The 21430-nt window shown below is 36.2% G+C and overlaps 1 protein-coding gene across 4 annotated transcripts in view; it reads right to left on the bottom strand.

Moving 5' to 3' along the window:
- Nucleotides 1–6246: 6246 nt before the first annotated feature.
- The window catches only part of ADAMTS5 (ADAM metallopeptidase with thrombospondin type 1 motif 5), a 49818-nt gene continuing 34634 nt past the window's right edge, over nt 6247–21430 (bottom strand). For 3 of the 4 annotated variants that reach the window (XM_079156432.1, XM_079156434.1, XM_079156433.1), the window contains 2 exons: nt 19989–20164; nt 12964–15434 (listed from right to left, as the gene is read on the bottom strand). In XM_079156432.1, coding sequence (XP_079012558.1) covers nt 14867–15434; nt 19989–20164 — 744 coding nt within the window. In that variant the 3' untranslated portion in view covers nt 12964–14866. Of the gene's footprint in view, nt 7366–12963; nt 15435–19988; nt 20165–21430 lie in introns of those variants that run through there. The other variant, XM_079156435.1, reaches the window with a different exon arrangement.

The raw sequence follows: 21430 nt of genomic DNA, 5'->3' as shown, positions 1-21430 counted from the left end.
ACTGCTTTGGCAGTTCTCCATGGATGTTGGTTCTCCAAGCCGGAGTTTGGCTCTGCCCAGTTGTCTGGTTTCTGGCTGAAGATGTGACACTGTGGCTACTTGCCCAGGCAAGCGGAATGGAGATTACTATTAGCAGTGTCTGCAGCATATCTTGTTGCTCCTGTAATTGCCATCTGCCATTCGCCATGAGGTTCTCACCAGAATTGAGATGATGTTGGTGCCATGCCCTTAAACATGCAAACTAAATATACCTTCTATCTATATAAAGTTAGATGCCTCAGGTATTTTTATAGTGATGAAAACTCACTAATACATACAGAAAAATTAAAACTAGGAATTTGTAATAGGTCAACATCATGTACTGAATGCATGAAGTATATAGCAGTCTATAGGATAAAAGGAAATATTGGGAGAATTATTAAACATACTTATAAGTAATATATATAACTTAAACGTTTTATATATATATATACACAAAGAATATATATATTTGTGTGTGTGTATGTATGTATATATATATATATACATACATACACACACACACACACAAAGAATACACTGACACGTTGGGAAAACTTTTTATTAGGGGAGGGATGTGGTAGAAAATGAACCTGTACAGTTACCTTACTTCAGACACACCTGCAATTGGAAGAACTTTCAGAAAATGAAATGTTCTTTGACATTCCTTCTTACTTTGACCAACTCACTGGTTTTTCATTCTATCCTTTTCTTTGGTTATCAAAAAAATTTTTTTGGTTTTCCTTCCCCTTATGCTATGGTTTGAATATGAAGTATCCACCAAAGACTTAAGTGTTGAAGTCTTGATCCCTAATGCAACAGGGTTCACAGGGATTGAATCATGGGAACACTAGTATTATTAGTGGATTAATTCACTCATGGACTCAGCTGAATGAACTATTGAGGGGTGGTGGAAACTTAGGAGACAGAGTCTAGTTGGAGGAAGTAGATAGGTCATCAGAGGCTTGTTCTTGAGGGGTTAATCATACCATGTCCCTGTCCCCCATCTTTCTCGGTCTATTTCTCTCTCACTCTTTCCTTCTTTTGCTTCACTTCCTAGCCGCCATGAGGTGAATCCACACCCTCCTACAGTGATACTCTATCTCACATGGGTCTCAACAATGGAGCCAATAGACTAGGAAGTGAAACTCTGAAGCCACGAGCCAGAATAAATATTTTCTCCTTTAGGCTATTTTTCTCAGGTATTTTGTCACAGAAATAGACTAACACATATGTGTTTGAAACTGTTTGAAAACACATTGCTGCATTATTTTAAAATTCCAACTTTTTTTTTCCTATACAAAACAGAACACAGTGTTAAGGTCTTCATCTTTCTTATCTCTTTTCCCTAGTGGATCTTCCATCTGTTTATATTCTTATTAAATTTTTATACCCAGGATTGAAAAATTCAATTCCCATGGAAGCTGAATCAAAAATACATCTCTCAGAAAGAAACAGATCATCGGGTAGTTATCTAAACCTCAAGAAAACCCCTGTTTGTTCATAACAAGGAACTCAAAGGTGGTTAATAGTTGTCATTCAACTGCTCAAAGACCTAGCCTCTTGTTGGGCATCTGCCCTACTATGTATGGTTAGTATGGATCCAGGAAAGCAAGTGGAATGAGAAATTTGGAAGTCTGCTACATATCTTGTCAAGCAGATCAGGAAGAATATCAGTGTATAATTGTACAAATGTGCTATAAAATCTAGTTGCTTCTTTGGCAATCATATCACATAATTGGTATTGCATTTTAGTAATATCATAGAAGAAATTCCTTCTAATGTAATTTTCTTATCACTTATATGTGCATTACCCTGGTCATTGATGCTGGAACTGTGTCTTGTTTGCTATTACATTCAATATTATCAGAGGCCATATTACAAGGTGCTAAGGAAACATTTTTTTAAGATTATCAATGTCTGCCAAATATGTTCTAATCTTAACAGCAACTTCTTCATTTACAAAGAGATATTTACTAGAAAAAATTTATTTACAACATATATCTTTGGTTTGTATTACATTGAATTCCCCTATTTATCTTCTGGAGGTCTATGAATTCTTTGGAAATTGTGTGCAGTATTTTGTAGGCATGTGCATTTATTAAGCAAACCACAGTTTTAATCAAGTTCTTAAAGAAGTATATTGTAATTCCTATACAATAAGGATTTTTCAGAAAAAATGTAAGTGAAAGATCAGAGATGAAGTGCCTTGAGAGAAGACTTATTTTCAGGAAAATAATATATTTCTCTAGGGCACATTTTTATGATGGGCTGACAAATCTGGTTCCATGAGAATGTTATAGGCTAGACAGCCTCCATTTTGCTCTGAGACTCCATGTTATGTAGGAAATAAGCTTCTCCCATGGGAACACCCCACCTCTGTCCTCATCGTCAGTTACTTAGGGTGACATGTTTAGCAAATACAAAATGACAAGTCTTATTTAATGAAAAATTGCTCTCTTTTGATTCCTATTGCTCCTAACAATGTACCATGTGAATGGTGATTGTGTGGATGTTAGTAACCATTCTTTAGTTTGTACCTAGGTGAGGGTCCTTTTGACCCACTTCCCCCTCTGCTGATGATCTCGTGATGTTAGTTTGTAATTTCGAATCATAGCAACAGACACTTATGATTGATGTGATTTTAGGTATAAGAACCCCTACAACCCTATGGTGGGGGCCGTTCTCCCAATAGCCATTTTTTGGGGCCATTGTATGAGACAGTCAGCTGGCTGGCTTAATAAAGATTCTCAAATTTGAACTTCTCCGTGGTGATTAGTCTTTTCTTAAGTTGTACCCCATAGCAATTTTGTTGTAATTTCTATGTCCTCTGATGAACCCAAAGTTAAAAAAAAATGGGTTTACCATGACAGTTCTGATTTTATGTCTGATTCTGTTATGGAGGTCAATGTCAAAATTCCATAAAGGGTTTGAGAATCTATCTCTAGTAGATTATAGGGATAGCAATAAGGGGTTCCAGAAGCACTACCAAAGTTTAGCTTCGTTTTCTCAATATGAGATGAATGCACACAGAGGCTGTCATTTCAAAGATCTCCTGTTGAGCTGTAGATGCCTTTTAAAATCTGGGCCCATAGTTCCCATGGATTCTCTCATAATCTTTAACCCAGGTAGGACCAATCGCAGAGAAACTGACAGTGTTTAGGAATAAAGTTTGTCAGCTTAAAGGAGCTGGAACTTGATTGTTCTTCATTAAATGGATCCAGATTAAAGTGCCACAGACATTTCCTAAATGATGTATTTCCTGTTTTCATCCTTTTAATTAAAGAGGTTTCAATTGCTCTTGAAATGACCCAGTAGACGTGTGAAGATTTCAGCATACCACTGTATACATCTGGCCTAGCATATTTAGGGGAATGATGATGTGCAGCTTAACACATATAACTTTATGTTGAATAATGCCAAGTTGATAACTTTCTTTGCAATCTTAAATCTGGAACCTCTCTTCCGAGTCTACAGAATGACATTCCTGGTCTACAGAATGACGAAATCCTTTAGAAATGTTAATTTCCTCCACCCACCCCCCAGAAAGACATGCAGACTGGTAAAACAAAAGAAAAAGACAACAAAAATCAATTCAACTTCCCCCCAACCAGAAAGATTCCGGAGTCAGGGCTGGTGCACCAAGTTAATTACAAGTCTGCATGATTTACTGTCTTCAGTTAGCTTGTTACGTACTCAAATGAATACAAAGGGTAATGCTCTCCATTTAATTGTTGACTATTATGCTTTTGCAATTCTAAACGTTGTTGTTTCTGAAATGAAAGTCTCCACTTCTTTTGTGTGTGTGTACAAATGAGATGTTAGCAAATAAATAAATAAATAAATAAAACCAAAATTAAGAAGTTGTTAATCAAAGAACAAAGAGTATTTTATAATTTTTCAGCTTTTTGAAAGAATCAAGGAAGGATCTTTGAAAGTTGTTGATTCACATAATGTAAAATTTTTAATTAGTGTGATTAAGAGATGGAACTTCAAGGGATAGGACGGAAAAAGCCTTGTAGATGCCTCTTGAGTCTTTGGAAACAGCTGCTGTTGGAAGATGTTTTGTAAGAAGAATGAGAACCCTGCTGGAGAGGACCCTACTTGACAAGACTACAAAAAGACAGAGGGGACCCAGCAGGAACTGACCTCCCAGCTGCCCCTGCATCAACACCAGGTGTTGTGGATGAGTCTGGCTTGGACACTGAAGCTAGATGATGCACTCACTCAACTGAGCTCTGACTCACAAAACCACTAAATTTGGGGATGGTTGGCTAACAGCACTTTATAACCAAAAACCTTCATTAAAATTTTAAATTATGTGACCAACGTTTAGCAATGTTTTTGCTTATCCTCACTGTGGCTACAGTCTTGCTCTGCACCAAGCTTTTAGGTAAACTTGTCTTTGAGTCAGAGTGTATATCTGAACCCCTCAAGTGACTGTATACAAACATTAGATTGGATAGTGATCTTACTCCAAGCTTTTGTGCCAAATCTAGTAACTGTGATACTCTGTTTTTCTTATGTTCTCCCCTTGTATTTTAGCCCCAATAACTGGTCTTAACCTTGTTCATTCTGCTCATGTTTCTAATATGCAGCCTTTCTCAAGTTCCACTCTAGCTTGTGATCTTTGCCTGTTTTCATCTGTGCAATCATTTTCCATTAGTACCAAAACCAAAGTCAAGCGTTCAGCAGCTATTGATAGCACTCTTTAATTATCTCAGAGTTCTGGAGGCTCAGAGTGGCTCAGCTACGTCTCTGCTCTGGGTGTTAACAAGGCTGGAGTCAAGATATTTGTAAGATATGCTCTGGGTGTTAATAAGGCTGGAGTCAAGATATGTGTTCTGTAGGCTTCAAAAATGAATGTGATTCCAAGTTTGGCTTAGTCAGTTTTATGTTACTATAGCAAAATAACACAGAATAGGTAATTTATCAATAAAAGAGATTAATTTCTCTCAGTTTTGGAAGATTTGGAAGTCTGAGGACCAGAAGCCAGTATCTGAGGGTCTTCTTGCTACCTCATGACATGGCAGAGGATGCAAGGGTGAGCTAGAACCAAGGGGACTAAAGTCATCTTTTTATGAGGAATCCAATCTAGAGATACTAATGCCCTCACATAGCAATGGCATTAATGCATGCATAGGGTCAGAGCCCTCATGACCTAATACCCTCTTAAATGTACTACCTCTCAACACTGTTGTATGGGGTATTAAGACTTCAATACATGAACTTTGGGGTACACATCCAAAGTGTAGTAAAACTCTGTCATGTTTTTGCTAGAATCCAGTTTCTTGCAGTTGGGAAACTCAAGTCCGTTTTCTTGCTGGCTATGGGCCACAGTGGTTCTCAGCTTCTAGATGTACCTGAATTCCCTAGTGTGTGACTCCTTTTCTCCATTTTCTAAGTCAGCAATGGAACCATGGAATCCTTCTCATGCTTGGAATATCTCTGATTTCCCTTTTTTTCTTTTCTCTTCTGCGTTTCAGAGTTGGTGAGATTCAAGTTAATTTGGGATAATTTTCCTATTTGAACACTTGTTGAGTAGTAACATTAAATACGTGGCACAATACCTTCAGAGCAGTACCTAGGTTGGTGTTTGAATAATCAAGGGATGGGAATTGTGGATATCTGTCGAATTTTGCCTTCTACAAAGCATCATAACTGGAACAGAAGATCCATCTTGGAATCAAATAACTGAGTTCTTGTAACTATTTTGAATCCCTTGCTTCCCTAGCCTAGTCCTGGATTGAATTTTCTTCTAAAATGTTTTTTTTTAATGGTGTTACATATTGAATATATTTTGTCACATTTGCCCGCTTGGTGTGATAGCATTGACTATTCCTTGAACCCCTTAATACTGATTATCTGCTTAGAGTGTCATCAATTCAGTCACTCATTTATGTATAAAACTACTTATTAAGCACTTACATGTCCATTGTGTTCCTGGAAGCTGATGATATAGCAGTGAAAAATAAAGATCCAGTGCTCAAAATATGTACATTTGTAGATCTGAGTATATGATAGTGTTGATGAACTTGTATAAATGGGTACATAATGAAATTTCAAGTGATGATAAATTCCATGAAGAAAAATAGAAGTATCTATTAGATTTAGGTGGTCTGGGTTGAGAGACTACATGAAGCAGAGGCTTGATGGAAGGGAGGAAAATAGTATATATCTGGAGAACAATATTCTAGTCATAAGGTTTTAGACACGGTTCATCTTTGATGCAGTGAAGAATAGCAGGAAGGTCAATCAGCTGGAAATAGGAGAGAACATCAGAGAGGTAGCCAGACCAGATCCTGTGGGGGCTCTTTAGATCCTGGAAAGGACATTGTTCTTTACTTTGAAAAAAAGCAGAAATGTTCTGGAGAATTTTTAGCAGAGGAGTTAAATGATCGGATTTACAGTTTTCCATGACCAGTCTTGCTGCTGATGGAAGCAGGCAGCTCTACCAGGTATTTGTAATTGTTCAGGGTAGAAAATATTGGTAGCATTGACTTGGGTAATAGCAGTGGATAGCAGTAACTGGCTGTTTAAGCATAACCTGGAAGGAAGGGGCATCTATTGCTTGTTCTCATAGATGAACATCCTGTTTGACCAACCAGAGCTGTTCATCCTTCAGAAACTTCTTCAGGGTTCTCCCTATAAAACCTCTTGTGTCTATTGCATCTTATGCCTGATCCTGTCCCTTAAAACTGCCTAAAAACATACTAGGGAGATCCAAGGAACAAGAAAAAACATCTTTGAGTAGGCAGAGGGACAGTAAAAAAGCTTGAGCTGAAGAAGCGATCTAGGCAACTTATTTACAATGTCTGGTAGGTACCAGACATATTTGGAAGATGAAAAGGTACATGACTCTCAACATCTTCATAGATGAAAACTCTTTTTAACATAAAATGAGTTCAGTTACTGTTTATAGAATGAACCTCCTTAAAAGTGATCAAGGATGCACTTTTTTGCTTTCCAAGATTTAAATGCATTTAGTCATAAATAATAGCAGCAACAGAAGGTCTATGATTCCAATTGAAGACAAATCCTGAGTTAGGAGGAAATAGGGACACAAGACACTCTGGGCAGGTAGCACAAAGAAACATCTGTATTATAGGTCCTTTCACAGATGGACGTTAAGTGAGGTCCTGGGTCGGCTTGCTTTCCTCCATCCCTGGGACTACCCCAGATAGTTGATCATTCTGGAGTTTGATTCTTTACCCATGTGACAGACGTGGACAGAACTAAGAAAACTAGGACTTTCCACTATAAACCCCTCACTTGTGTCTACATAAAAACATACAGTCAATTGGTTCCAGGATCCTTCACAGATGTCAAAATCCAAGGATGGAGAATCTGTGGATACAGAGGACAGACTGTGATCACTAGTTCTGTGTGTAAATATGAGTATAATTGAGCAGAGAAAACACTCAATGGTATATCTAGAAAAACACAAAAGAAATAAGCATTAAGAATAATTTGGTCTTCACATCATCTCCAGTTTCATTTCTAACCATTTCTTTGTTCATTCTCTATTTTAAAAGCTACCCCTTATACTGATTTGTGCCTTTTTACACTTGCCAGTAATTTACTAGTTTTCCAAGTCAAATTCTCTATCCTCTCTCCTTAACAACAATCTTTTTGTACCACTCTTGGCTCCTGACTTTATCCATACTGCTTGCCTTATACTCTGTAGTTTTCTTGCAATTTTTATTGGAATTTTAGGACTGTTATTGATTTACTGTGGGGGCCCACATTAGTGTCTTTAAACAGTTCTGCACTTCCCCAATCCCTCACAGCCCTCCATTCACCCTGTAATCCCTCCCTCAACACAGTCCATAAGGATTTAAGACTTTCAGTGATTAAAGCTGCCAGTGATGGATTATAAATATGTAAGTTACTCTCAATAATGCCTGGCACTTGGTGAAAGCTAGATAACCACTAATGGTAATCATGAAGGTCACTTGTAATACTGGAATCTTAAGACCACCTTCATAAGATCACAGAGAAGTTTTGTGAGATGTTTACCATAGTGTCTGATCCAATGAGATGATCAAAAAATAGTCATAGCATGATGGCCAAGTTTATATACCATCTTTTAAAAAGTATAGATGTTTTTAATGATTTCTTTGAAATGTATACATCCTACTATGGCTAAAATTTATAAATTATAATGATTCTAAGCTGCAAGTTGCCATGAGAGGGAAATTCAGTGTTTGCAACATACACTAAAACAGTAATGATTTCAGGGTTTTAGAAGGAATTAATATCCTTAGGAAACTTAATGCTACAAATTTGTTAGCTAATATATAGTCTTCTAATGAATTTTGAATTTAAAAAATTCTATGCTTGTAGTCATATCTCAACTCCTTTAATTTTATATCTGGTACAAGTTTATGTACAAAAAACAAAAATGAAGTCAAAGTTATTGTTTGTTGTTTCTAATTGAACACTCCAATTTTAATACTAGGCAGACTTTAGGGAATGATAGCCTGGTAAGAACTTGAAGCAAATGTTCTATAGTAATTTAGGTAAGAAAAAATACTGTTTTTGCCAAAGTGGTTGAAAGTTGATAGAATTATAGATAACCTAGGACTTCTTGAGATCTGCCTTTTTGCTACCAAGGTTATGGGAAAATTAAAAATATATGGACAATAGTTTTCAACTCTAAAACATGCAGTACATACTTTAACCTAGTTTACAATTTGTATTTATTATATCCACTGAAACCACAAGACCAATGCTTAATTTTACAGTTGGTAAGTCACACACAGGGAAATGCTTTACAAAGTAGGATATTGTTCCTCAACGAAAAGTCTTACAGAATAGGTCCCAGGTGGCTCAGTTCAAGCAGTTTACCTGAATAACAGAGCAGTTGTGGAATGCAGCCTATAAGACACAGTAATGCTTGGAGTGTTGATTTTGATTTGTAGTTTGCCAAAACTGAAGGGATATTTTTAACCAAGACCGTCTTGGTTTTCCAAGATTTTCGGTCTCTTGACTGTTTTATACACCATCTCTTCTGGAAAACTGAGGAAAACAAGAGTTACATTTCAAATTTTATGTCCAGCTGTGTAAATCTTCATTATTATTGTCTACCATGAAGATGTGTTTCAAGGTGAAACCTATGTAGGTTTATTACTTTACTCACAAGACACTAACACAGAAATCAAAAATTTGTGCCATTGCTCACATCAAATATAACATATTTTGGCTATCTACTTAGTTATCTGCAATGTCTACTTACAAAGCATGTGCATGATTTCCACTGACTGATAAATCATTGACAAAATTTAAGCAGTTTGTCAACTGTTAAATGTAGTGAGATCAACCAACAAAGTCATGCCTGAGTGCATAATGCAGATACCATATCAATATTTCTTAATCCAAGATCTAGCCTTACAAAATTACCCAGAGTATAAACTTCTCTTTTAAACATACCATCAGTTTAGGTAGCAGTAGACTGAGTTGTTCAAAGGCTTAGATACGGTCACTACATGCTTAATGTGGTCATAAAGTATTGAAAAGTTTTAAAAATGTCAGGCCAAAACCACAGGAATTTGCATGAAATGGGTAAAACATGATTCATCTAAGCATGACTCTGGACTGACACTCTTCAAGTTTTGATGGCAACTTAAACATTATCAGAGGCACATAGGGTCTCTGTTATTGACCACAGTTAGTCGAAAATGACCACTGAATGTGTTTATTTCCTGAACATTCAGTATTAAATTGTGCTCAGACTTGACGAAAAGCTTGGAGGTCTTTCTTGGAAAATGTAAAATCATGTTAGAAAAAACAGTAATTTAGAAATGGAAGGGAGACCAGTCGAGTAGAAGAAGGGGGATCGGGGAGAGATGAAGGAGGGACAGGATGGTTGTAGGGAATAAAACTGACCAAATTCTGTTGTGTGAATATATGAATATGTAACAATGAATTATACTAACATGTATAATTATAATGCACCAATAAAACATTTTTGAAAAGATATACCATATTTGATAGCAGATTAGGGAAAATGTTAGCACCTCAATAAGAGTGTTACAATTCTTCATTAGATGTGCCAAAGAAAAATTTAAAGGAAAAGTGTTCCCTGTTTTATTTAAAAATGAGTTTTTCTCAGTGTTGTACTATGAGTCACTAGTGTGGCAGTGCCTTAGAACATGGACTATTATTTATGTTTTCATTGGACCTATGCAGTTCACAAGTAGTTAATGGAGCCACAGGATAAGGACCAGAGACAGCAAAATTATTGCCAAAGTGCTAGTATATTAGTAGGGTACAATTAACTGAGACAGCTACTGTGAATGCTAAAGTCTTACTCTCCTACAAAACCAACAACATTTAACAACATATTCCTTTATTTTCCCCACAGAAATTGCACTAAAATTGTACCATGGCACCAGGCGATTGCTAGATTAAATGCTTTGCTGATCCAAACACCATCTGTATTCTCATATTTTGGTTAACTAGTGCATAGTTTCATGTTTCAATATGTTCCCTTACTTTAATTGAATAGAATGTAATTATGCATAGTAGACAAATGTGTTTCATAGTGATAAAATTCAGTATGTTATTTCTGTAGCTCATGTTAACAAAGGTCTATTAGGAAAACTTTTTTTTTTAATGAATTGATCTAGAACTATATGCTCCTGATAAATGAAAAAAAAAATAATAGAGAAAACATACAAGTGCCTTTTTGGTGTACTTAAGTGATAAAGCACCTTGAATTTGGTTCTATTACAGACTTAGATGTCCACTTTTGTACTCCAGGTTATTTCGTTTATTTTATGCTTTGAAATGTTAAAAATAAATAGGGTATCTGTGTGACTTCAAGTTTAGTTATAAAGAAATCAGTACTGTTATTCATCCTTTCACATTCAACCTAGTAAAATTCAGTTACTTTTGAAAATTCAATCTTATTTTATAAATAGTGAACTCTAAGTCATAGACTTCTGAATCTAACTGATGTCCTCACCTAAACTGTTACAGTGACCTTGTTAACAAGGAAGGAGTCCATGGGGAAGCATCAGTACCAGAGATTGACTCTGGGAATGGTCAGTGATTATAGTAGTCCTTTGCTGTATTGCTGGGATCAGACTGAAGTCACAGTAAGGGGCAATATGGTCTTACCAATGGTGTTTGCTTATTCCAGGTATAGTCATCATACTCTGCGACTGAATGATGTCACAAAATGTCAAACACGTTTAATCAGTGGACAGTGGACAGTGGACAGCCCCATAGGGCTACCAGCATCTGAACCATGCAAATCCAATTTGTGTTCATCTAAGGAATCCTATGGATACTAGAGATAACTAATACTGATTTTGGGAAGTATCTCGAACATTAAAAGATGATTTCTGGTTTCATTACCATTCATACCTTTCAGAGGTATGCATGCACAGTTTTCATGTCATGCACAAAGAACTCCTTGTCTATGTTCATCAGTGATATGACTGAGCCTGATTCTTGCTATTGTCTTAGCTTGTATGGGAGGCTCCCAGCTATGTGTTGTATTCAAGTTTAAAACTTGCACCTGATTTGATTGAATAAGCATTTTTCTTGTCTGTGACTTGGTAAAAATAGTGTTAATGGGATACGAAAGACTTATTAACATAGCTACAAGTAATGACACTTTTAGTCATGGAAGGTTGAATTAAAATTTTCCTTACTATGAAAAATGATAGTGTTGGAGTAAGGGTGTATGAAGAATATATACACATACACATAGATCTATTTCATGCAGAAACCTTTCCATAAAAAAAAATACAAAAGCAACCAGTGCTGTATATTATGTAAACTCACAAAGTGTACTTTATACACAAACATGAAGCATAAATTAAAAAGCAGGACAACAGCAGAACATTTTAAATATAGAAGAATTTGCACATACTTTTGTTAAATAAGAATAAATAATCTTATCACACAAATTCACATACCAGTTGCAAAAACAATAAATTACTTATTTTTCAGTGCTGCAACTTCTTTAAAATTTGTGATTCATCCCTTAACTCTTAGTTTCATAGGATAAAACTGTTTCCACAGGAAGGCAAAGGGAGTTGAATTTGTCAAATAAGTTATACCAATGTTATCATACTTGAAAATAAAAAGTCAGGGCTTAATTAGATCTTTTATCTAGACCGAATACATGTTATTTTCTTCTGGGCTCCCTTTGTTCTTAATGAAACTTATTCTGAAGTGTTTAGTGATATAAACGAGATTAGATTCTTACAAACCTGAGCATTTTCTGAAAAACTATACATTTTCTTCTTTTTTCAACATCTTGAATCCTATACTTTAAAAAAAAGAATTCAAGGTGCAACAATGGAAAGGATAGACAGTACAAAATCAAACTGGACTGAATTAGACGGATTCATAAAGGACTTTTCCTTTTGTTCATTATTCTTTATGTCTACTAAACACTCCATCTCTGAAATTCAGATTCCAATTTGTATCATTTTTCTCAGGGGTTTAGACATACATTCCTCAGTCAATCTATTAAAACTCATTAGAAAAAAAAAAAAAAAAGATAGAGAAACTCCTTACAAGCATGGAATAGTGGTTTATTTCTTTGAACCCCTCAGGATTTTATCAAGAAGTGTATAAAACTTCATTATCTGGGGGAAGAGTGAATCACTGACAAATGTTAATTAAAAAATTCTATGAATACAGTATAGTAAAGAAGAGTAGGAGACAGCTTTGTTTACTCTTCAATTTTTTAATGTTGTTGGAAATATAACCACAAAAGATAAAAATGAATTTTGTCACATTTGAATTACTTGATTAAAATTTCTTCTTAAAATTGAAAAAAAAATTAAATTATTATTTCTCTTTGAATTAATGAGGTTTTAAATTTTTTCTGACCCATCCGACTGGCTTTATTCCCTGCCGTTGGTATTTGGTGATCACCATCAAATATAGTTATCAGTCTTGTATAGACTCCATTTTTTGAAATAACTTCTTAAGATAAAACTACTAATTCTAAGGAAAAATCAGTCTATGAAAATCTGAAGCATGGTCATTTGTTTTGTAAAACTATTATCTGTTTTAAAAAATAATTTCCTAGGAAAATACTTCAAAGAATGAGACATTCATATTCCTGATCCACTGAAATAGATATGAAAAGCCAGATCAATTGTGTAATTCTTTTATGTTATAAATATCAGATAATAAAAATAAACTCTCATAAGCGTAATGGAACTCAATCAGCAATTCCTTAAAATGATTATATGCAAATCTTTAACAATAGGCACATTTGGTATGATTATTATAAAATTTCATATAAAACAATTAATTGACTTTGCAATATTTCACAAAGAAGAAAGAAATCCCAGTGAAATAAATACCTTTGATTTTCTGAGTTATGAAATGGGAGAATGTAGTTTATAGTCTAAAAAAAAGACTTTTATGTGCATGATTGTAAAATATTTTCAACATCTAACTATTCAAACTTATAAACTACTTAGAAAAGCTCTGGAAATAAGAGCAAAATCTTCCTGGAAATCATATTTTATCACTTACTGATACAACCAAACACTTTCCAATTGAGAAAAATCTTTAGTATGGTAGAAATATATTAAAATATTATGAAATTATTGCCTATGGTGTGGAAACAGTCTTATTCATGTTAATCACTGTTTTTTTCTTTGCACTAACAATATTAATGATAAAGATCTCTTCTAGCTGTGACTAATTTCCAAGTGATCTTTAATATTCCTATTAAACCAGGTTGACAAGAAGTACAAAACATTGCAGGTGTTTTGGAACCCATCAACAAAACAAACAAACAAGCAAAAACAAACACATTTTAAAGGCTTGCTGGTAAGAGGTATACCAGTGTTGAGGATGTTGGATGTGGGTTCTGCATATACATTACACATTGTGAGATATCAAATGAGAGCCAGAGAAAGAGAAAGCAGTTGTGAAAATCTAAATTGAAAACTGGATAACATGTTTTTTTTTTTTTTTTTTTCTCCTATAAATTCCAACACTAGGAAACAGAGTTTTACACTTGAATGCTGACCACATACACACACACACTACTTCTATATCCTAAGAATATATTAATTTGGCTGGCTGCCTGAAAAAAATACAGGCATTCAAAGATTTCAGTAAATGGACCCGTGTGTGTATTTAAATGACTAGATACAATGAGATCCTTTTCTTTGTCAGAATTTCTCAGAAGATGCTTGCTGTTAAAATGGTTTTTGAATACCTTTTATCTATCTCTTGTAGTCAGAAAACATATGAGATCTTATTAAAACAGCAGCAAGTTCTTAATTTCCAGTAAAACATCCACAGCTCTTTCTGGAAACTGGAAGAAGTTGAAATAGCTGCAGACCTACTTTGGTCAAACACTATTTTATAGAAATATATATATATATATATTTATATATATATATGTATATATATATATTTAATAGAACCAAGTGATATAAAGTGACATACCAAGGGAGAAGGTATTTACAAACAGTAAAAATAAGCTACTGTGCATCATGGGTGAAAATGATTACGATGTCTTTGAAGACATTCTGTAAGAGGTAGGTGACAAGGGGGGCGGAGACTGTTCTGCCATCTTCAAACGTCCCCTGATTCTACATTCGTCAGTGTGTTTTCCGTTCTTGTAGGTCCAGGGGATGTTCAATAACTACCAAGTTTTCCTATATTTCCAAGGTCACCATTGTCACACGAAGCAGTGTACATCTTCTTTTGGTCGCAGAGAGCAGATTCTGCCCATAATTGGACTCCTGGTGACAATGACAAGGAAGCACGACTTTCTGTGCGCTGGGTAGACCTCATGTTCACCACAGTGATGGATTCTACAGTCATCTTTGTGCCCAAGAGCACACACCACAGGCTAACATTTCTTCAGCAGACATTGCTTAAATGCTGAAGGCCTCTGAGAGAGAAGACATCCCTTGGCTAGCTTCCGGTTTCCATCCTGGCACTGCACCGTCCTGGTGTGCCAGCCTGTGTCACAGGTCCTAGAGCAGGCCAGCCAGGGACCTGTCACCCACTGCAGTTGTGGAGGGTGCGATCCCACTTTATTGCTGCTGTGGCTAGTGACAGAGTTTACTTTTTGAGTAGACTTCTTGGGAACAAAAAAACTGTAGCGGACGTCTAAAGCTTTTGTTGGGTCTGTTGCAAGAATCTGCACTATTAGGATCTCCTTTGTGGCTGAGTAGCCCATACCGTGCAAGAAGTCGTCCCTCTGGCTCCAACCGCTGTAGTTCATGACGGTTCCATTGATGTCGATGATGGTCTCAGAAGTGGAGATCATGTATTTTCCATTGATTAGGTATTCACCATTTTTCTTTTTCAGGGCTAAGTAGGCAGTGAATCTAGTCTGGTCTTTGGCTTTGAATTGTCGGACTTTTATGTGGGTTGCCCCTTCAGGGATTCTCACAACGTCAGTGTAGCCCTTACTGGAGAGAGGAATTTCCACAGAGGAGGGGGGAAAAGAAAGAAAATAGGCATACTCTCAACAAATGGATAAACAAAAAGAAACTCTCTAGACATCTTCCCTCATCTTCATACAAAGTTTCAATGTATTTAAAAGATTCATTTAGATTGGCTTTAGAAATTAATTTTCTAATGGCACATTAAAAATGACAATATGCATTTGTATATTGTATATATGAGATGTTCAAAATTAGGATGAAGTCAGCAACTTACCTTGATTTAAAAAATTCATGCCAACTTCATGTAAAGATTTATTCAACCATGGCCATCCTTATCAAATCCTATCACCTTTACAAAGCTACTTTACATTCTTTCTAGATAAAATGTGATATATAAGATAACCAAAAAATATGCCCTCATTTACTCTCTTAGCAATTTTTACTGTTTCTCAAACTTATTTGCATATCAGAATCACCTGGAGACCTTTCAGAAAGAAGTTCCAAAACTTGTGCCACACTCCAGGTCAACTGAATGGCCATCATGCAGGGTGAAGAACCAAGAAGAGAAGCCTTTGAATTCTCACACTGCTCCCATGTGGACTGATTCAAGGGCACAGATTTAGTACTTTGTTGCTCTGATGTCAGAGCAGCGGCTCTGTTTCCATTTCTTCTATGACCATTAAGACATTTAGTGTCAAGAGACAGGACACTAAATGGAAATTAAAATTTTGTAACTAGGTAATGATAACTTAGTACTATCATAGAAACAAAAGAAAAATAAATGTTTAATGCCTTATCAAATCTCCCTGAATGCTTAGTCTCCACACATTATGACAAACCAAATAAAGTGGTGACAAATAAGATAGGTCCCTCAGTCATCTGCTTAGGAGAAGAGGAAAAGTCACAGGTATCTCTAATACTCATGAGCCTGTGGCAAATGCTAGGACACAAATGCTAATTAAGCACCGATGGGCTAATCCAGTGAGAAGGAGTCACCTTTGCCAAAATCTTTGCTTCTGTAAGCAAATTTTCTAATAATCCCCATATATTTACTGTACGTAATCTGCTAGTTTTTTTTTTTTTTTAAAGTAGAACTCCTGGTGCAGTTCAATAGAAATTGCTTGTACAGTGTGACCGATATGTATGGAATTGAATTGTCTATTTCTTAATCAAAGTTAGAAGTTAAGGGGACATTATCCACACACTAAAAATCCAAGTAATTCTCCTGCTCCAGCATTTCCTCTGGATGAGAGGAAAAGTTCATCCCAAGAGAGTGCCCAGTCTACTGGGTATCTATTCCACGGTAATTGCCAAACGGTGTCAGAGCTTCCAAGAGTTGAAGAGAGAAGATGCAGTGCTGAGGGCATTGCTTATTCTAACCTGATTCAATATCAATATCAATGTCATTATCACAACGTAATACATTATGCATAATCCTTTTTCCAGGACTTTTTTTTGTAGTGTCTAATACCAATCAATGATATGCAAATCTACAGTAGCTTCAAGCAATGACAGAAAGAATGTTGGAGAGTCTTGTCTCACATACAAAGACTAAGAAATGGGGATTTGTTCAAGTATTTAAACAAGTTCACTCTAACTCACTAGTGGCAGTGTTAGGCTTAGAAGCCAGGTCTCTTGAAACCCAATTTGAGTACTTTTCACATGTCTCCTTGCCTGAATCCTTATCCATATTTTATACCAGTTAACTGAAACTAAGTTCTAGTTACGTCCAGAGTATGAATGATACCAAGATGTAAGGAAAAGAAAGATTGCAGGGTAAGGAACTCAACAGGAGAGCTTTTTGTTTTTATCTTGCTCAGAGCCTGCCTCAGTTTGCTGAGAATCAGTGAGGTGAACATCATAACAGATTTTCAAACTGAATTTTACAAGACACTGGTAAGGCTAAGGATTAGAGCCCTGATTTCATAGTGTCTTAGTAAAAGATGGTTTCATTAATGTTTTACTTTCTCTACACCCCGGGAGGTATCATTTAAATTCTGGAGAGCAACCAGGTTCCTTGACTACCATAAATAAATGCAGTTGTTTTCACTTAACTATTATAAAATCTGGCTGGGAGAGCAAGGAAACTGGGTTTTGTTCAGGGCTACCTGCACAGTGCCAAGAGCAGTGCCCGTCATAAAGGAGTAAATTCATTCACATACCAAGCAAGCTTTCATGGAAGTGACATTTTAGCTGGTTGGGGGGGGCAGTCAAACCCACAGCCCTTCCCCCAAACAAAACTTATATCCATTATAAAGAGCTCCAAAGAAACAGAGCAAGGTCAGAAGACAAAGAGTACTAGTGGGATTGGGGGAGTGGTCTTCCTACTTATGTAGGGTAGCCATTATCTGGGAAGGTGACATTTGACAGAGATCTACAGGAATTCCAGAGAGAGAGTAGCTTATTAATTGGGGAAAAGTGTCTCAGGCATAGGAAACGGCACATGCATGATGGTTGGTTGTTTGAGAAGAATCGGGAAGTCCAATGTAGTTGGAGCAGAGACAAAGAACCATGTTGAGAAGGCACCACTGAGCAGGGCAGGGGCCAAATCCTTTAGTAGCTTGCAGGTTACAAACCAGTCTTGGACACTAAGTAACACTGGAGCCGTCAGAGAGTGTTGACCAAGGAACACCAGGATGCGATTGGGTAATAAAGCAGTTACTGTCCTTGCTGTATGAAGAAGAGGCTATAGGATGCAGGGCCAGCGATATCAGTAAGAAGACTACCGATGAGCCAGGTAAGATTTGGTGATTGGGGATGAAGGTATCATGGTGGTGAGGGGCAACTGATCTGGATAAATGGTGGGAAGAGAACCAACAGGATTTGCTGGTGGATGAATATGGGATGTGAGAGAAAATGAGAAGAGAAAAGTCAACTCCAAAGTTTGGGCTTAAGCAGTTAAGTTACTATTTTACCAAAATAAGGGAGGAGAGGTCATATTTGTGAACAGGTATGAACTTGAAATATTTTAGTGTGTACTACACCATTTAATCCTCTCTATTGTTTCATTAATTGCAAGATAATTGCTACTACTTCCATTCTACTTTTGAGAAATATCCTGGTAAGGAAATTTAAGTGACTTTTCAAAGATGACGTGGTTAGTGAATTATTTTTGAACTAGAACTTGGTTGTAAATATTCCAGCTCCAAGATCAATGTTACCCCTAGGTACTTTATTTGGGACATTCAAACAGGTCATTGTACTACATAATGTAGTCTTGGTCAAATCAGTTTGTAAGAGGTTGTACTGAACCTCTTTATCATGACTTTCTTCATCTTTTCATGTGACATCAAGTGTGCAGATACTAGTTGTCAACATAAAAACTTAAATGTTATACTTAGCATTTGAAAAAGGGGTTTAAACTTCATGTAGAAGAATACATAGGATATATGTATATGGTGTTATTTATATTAATTTTGTTCCCCATCTAGTTTATAAATCTTTATTTCCTTCCTCTCTCCATGCCTACCTTCCTTTATAAATTATTTTTTAAATTACAAAATGGCCTGTACTTAAGTTACAGCCTCTGCTCAGGTCAACAGCCATTAGCCATGTAGAAATCTGTTTCTTAAACTTTTATAGTGTCAGTTTTCTCATTTGTAAAACAAAAGGCTGAACTCGTCATCTGTAACATGTCTTGTACCTTTGAGATGTATAAAAATGCAGGATATAATTGAATGTGCAGGGCTTATCATCACAGATGGTTCAATGTGGTTGGGTAGTTAATTACTATTTCATGATTGACTAAGATTAGTGGCACATATTTTAACTCAGAATAAATTTTTAGCCACAGATTTTTATCATATCAAAGAAAACTTCCAGTTCTTTACATTGACATCGTGCTTAATCTTTTAAATAAATTCTTATATAATTAATTTGGTTTGTGCATTACTCTCTAAAGAGTACCTACATCAAGAATACAGGTCCACTCAGCTAATCCCACTCAGTATAGATGTGGTTTTGCAAAGAAGAAAAATAATCCTGTATTCCATTAGAGGTAGCCATCCTATCTGTTAGCATAGTATTTCATGCCAGAAATTGGTAATTTATACACCTAAGTACTTAAAGCACAACTAAGGATGCAGGAGGCATTTCTTTATGTATTTCCTTCAGTGTAGATATAAAACAGAATATTCACTGTAAACCCAGATTGGTACCCACACTGCTTCAATAAACTTACAATTTGCAAGAAAAAAAATGATTTCTCAAGAAAAACTCAGGCTAGTAAGAATTGCCTTGTTAAAAAATCAGTTAAAATGGAAACCAGGCATCTTTTTATCAATTATGTTTTAGGAATAATAGATCTGCACAATATCAGGATTGTTGGATGCTGTCCTCTCTTGACCTCTACAGCTGTGGCCGTCCATCTTTTTCCAGAGGCACCAGGAGTTTCTCCTGAATTATCAGGGCTTTGTTCATATCCTCTCCCTCCCTTCTCACAGCCGAAATACGTTCCTAGCACCCTGTCAGACTTGCCCTAAAAACAGCTTATGAGGTAATGCGAATCCCCTGTATCAATTTTGCAAGAGTCTAAAGCTTTGCTCAATTCACGTAAGGGCAAGCGCTCTATCGTATTACCTTTTCTTATTGAAGGTCCCAATCACCTTTGTACAGCTGGAGTTGTCTCCTCCGCACACCCCGCACTTGTCATACTGCAGCTTTGAGCCAATGATGCCATCGCAGCCAGTGCGCACACACTTCCCGCGCACGCAGACGGAATTGCTGTAGGGCCTGCACTCAGTTCCATCAGTCACCTGAAACGGCGGACACAGCAGCAGTGGGCACGTGGGTGCATTGCAGTTTGATTCCTTTGGTAAACTTGCAAGTTCTCATTTAAGTTTGATTGGAATAAATCATATATCGAAAAATAGAACGGCAATCAAAAATCCACTCACCACTTAGTTTTCAGGAGTTTCTAACTGAAACATCCTTGCTATATTAGCAATAAGATCTGGGGAAATCTAAGTAATGCCCCTTCTCTCAGCTTAAAGTGCTAGTCCATCCTAGGTACTTGTCTCCATTTTGGTGTGCATAACTCTTTCCCACAGTAGCATCTTGGTTTTTTATATTAATTGAAACAATTTTTTTCATTTACTGGGGCAACTATGGTGCCTGTGGAGAACTGAATATAAGCAGGCTTAAGGACATTAAGGACACAAAGATTCTTCTTTACTGTATAAATGTTCTTAGGGTAGCAAATTTGAAGATCTAAACTTATTCAAACCCGTGTGATTGGATGGAGAGCATTCCTCATTGTGCATTTAAATGTCAGACATTGAAATAAAGACCAACAGTTTAGTGTAGAAAATAAAACATGGGAAAGTCAGAAAAATACTACTGAAAGAGAATGAATATATTTTGAAACAAGGAGTATAAATTGCTGTTAAAAATCTAGCTGAAAATAACATGCATATAAATTGTGGCTTATGCATGTGAGTGTTTATAACACAAACATGTACGTATGCTCACATATATAAACTTGCATTTGTTTGTGCATAGACAAAACTCTTTCTTTTCATATATATGTCTGAGTATGACTGAAGGTGTGTGGTGTATATAAATTGAAGTAGACTATACTTCAACAGGTTAATGGTTCTCTGGATAGTGCTATTTCCAGGTTCTTGTTTTTATTTTTCTGTGCTATTTATTTATTGGTACTGGGGTTTGAACAGTGGCGTTCTTTACTACTGAGCAGCATCCCCAGCCCTTTTATATTTTATTTTGAGACAGGGTCTTGTTAAATTGCTCAGGGCCTTACTAAGTTGCTGAGGTTGGACTTAAACTTGGAATCCTCCTGCCTCAGCCTCCCACGTCACTGGCACTACAGGTGTGTGCCACCCAGCCTGGCTCTCTGTATTATTTTTTAAAGAAAATATATTATTTCATACTAAAAGAAATATATTTCTAAGATATCACTTAAATTAAACATTATCTTAGTTTGCAATAATGTACATATCTGAAGACCAGTTTCAGAACATTTTTTAAATGTTGCACCTGTTTGCAAATTAGTTAAACAGAAT

The sequence above is a fragment of the Sciurus vulgaris genome, assembly GCF_902686455.1.
Source record: "Sciurus vulgaris genome assembly, chromosome: 10".
NCBI classification, from domain to species: Eukaryota; Metazoa; Chordata; class Mammalia; order Rodentia; family Sciuridae; genus Sciurus; species Sciurus vulgaris.
Note: the sequence above shows the minus strand (reverse complement) of the source record. Positions and strands in the feature narration are given on the sequence as shown.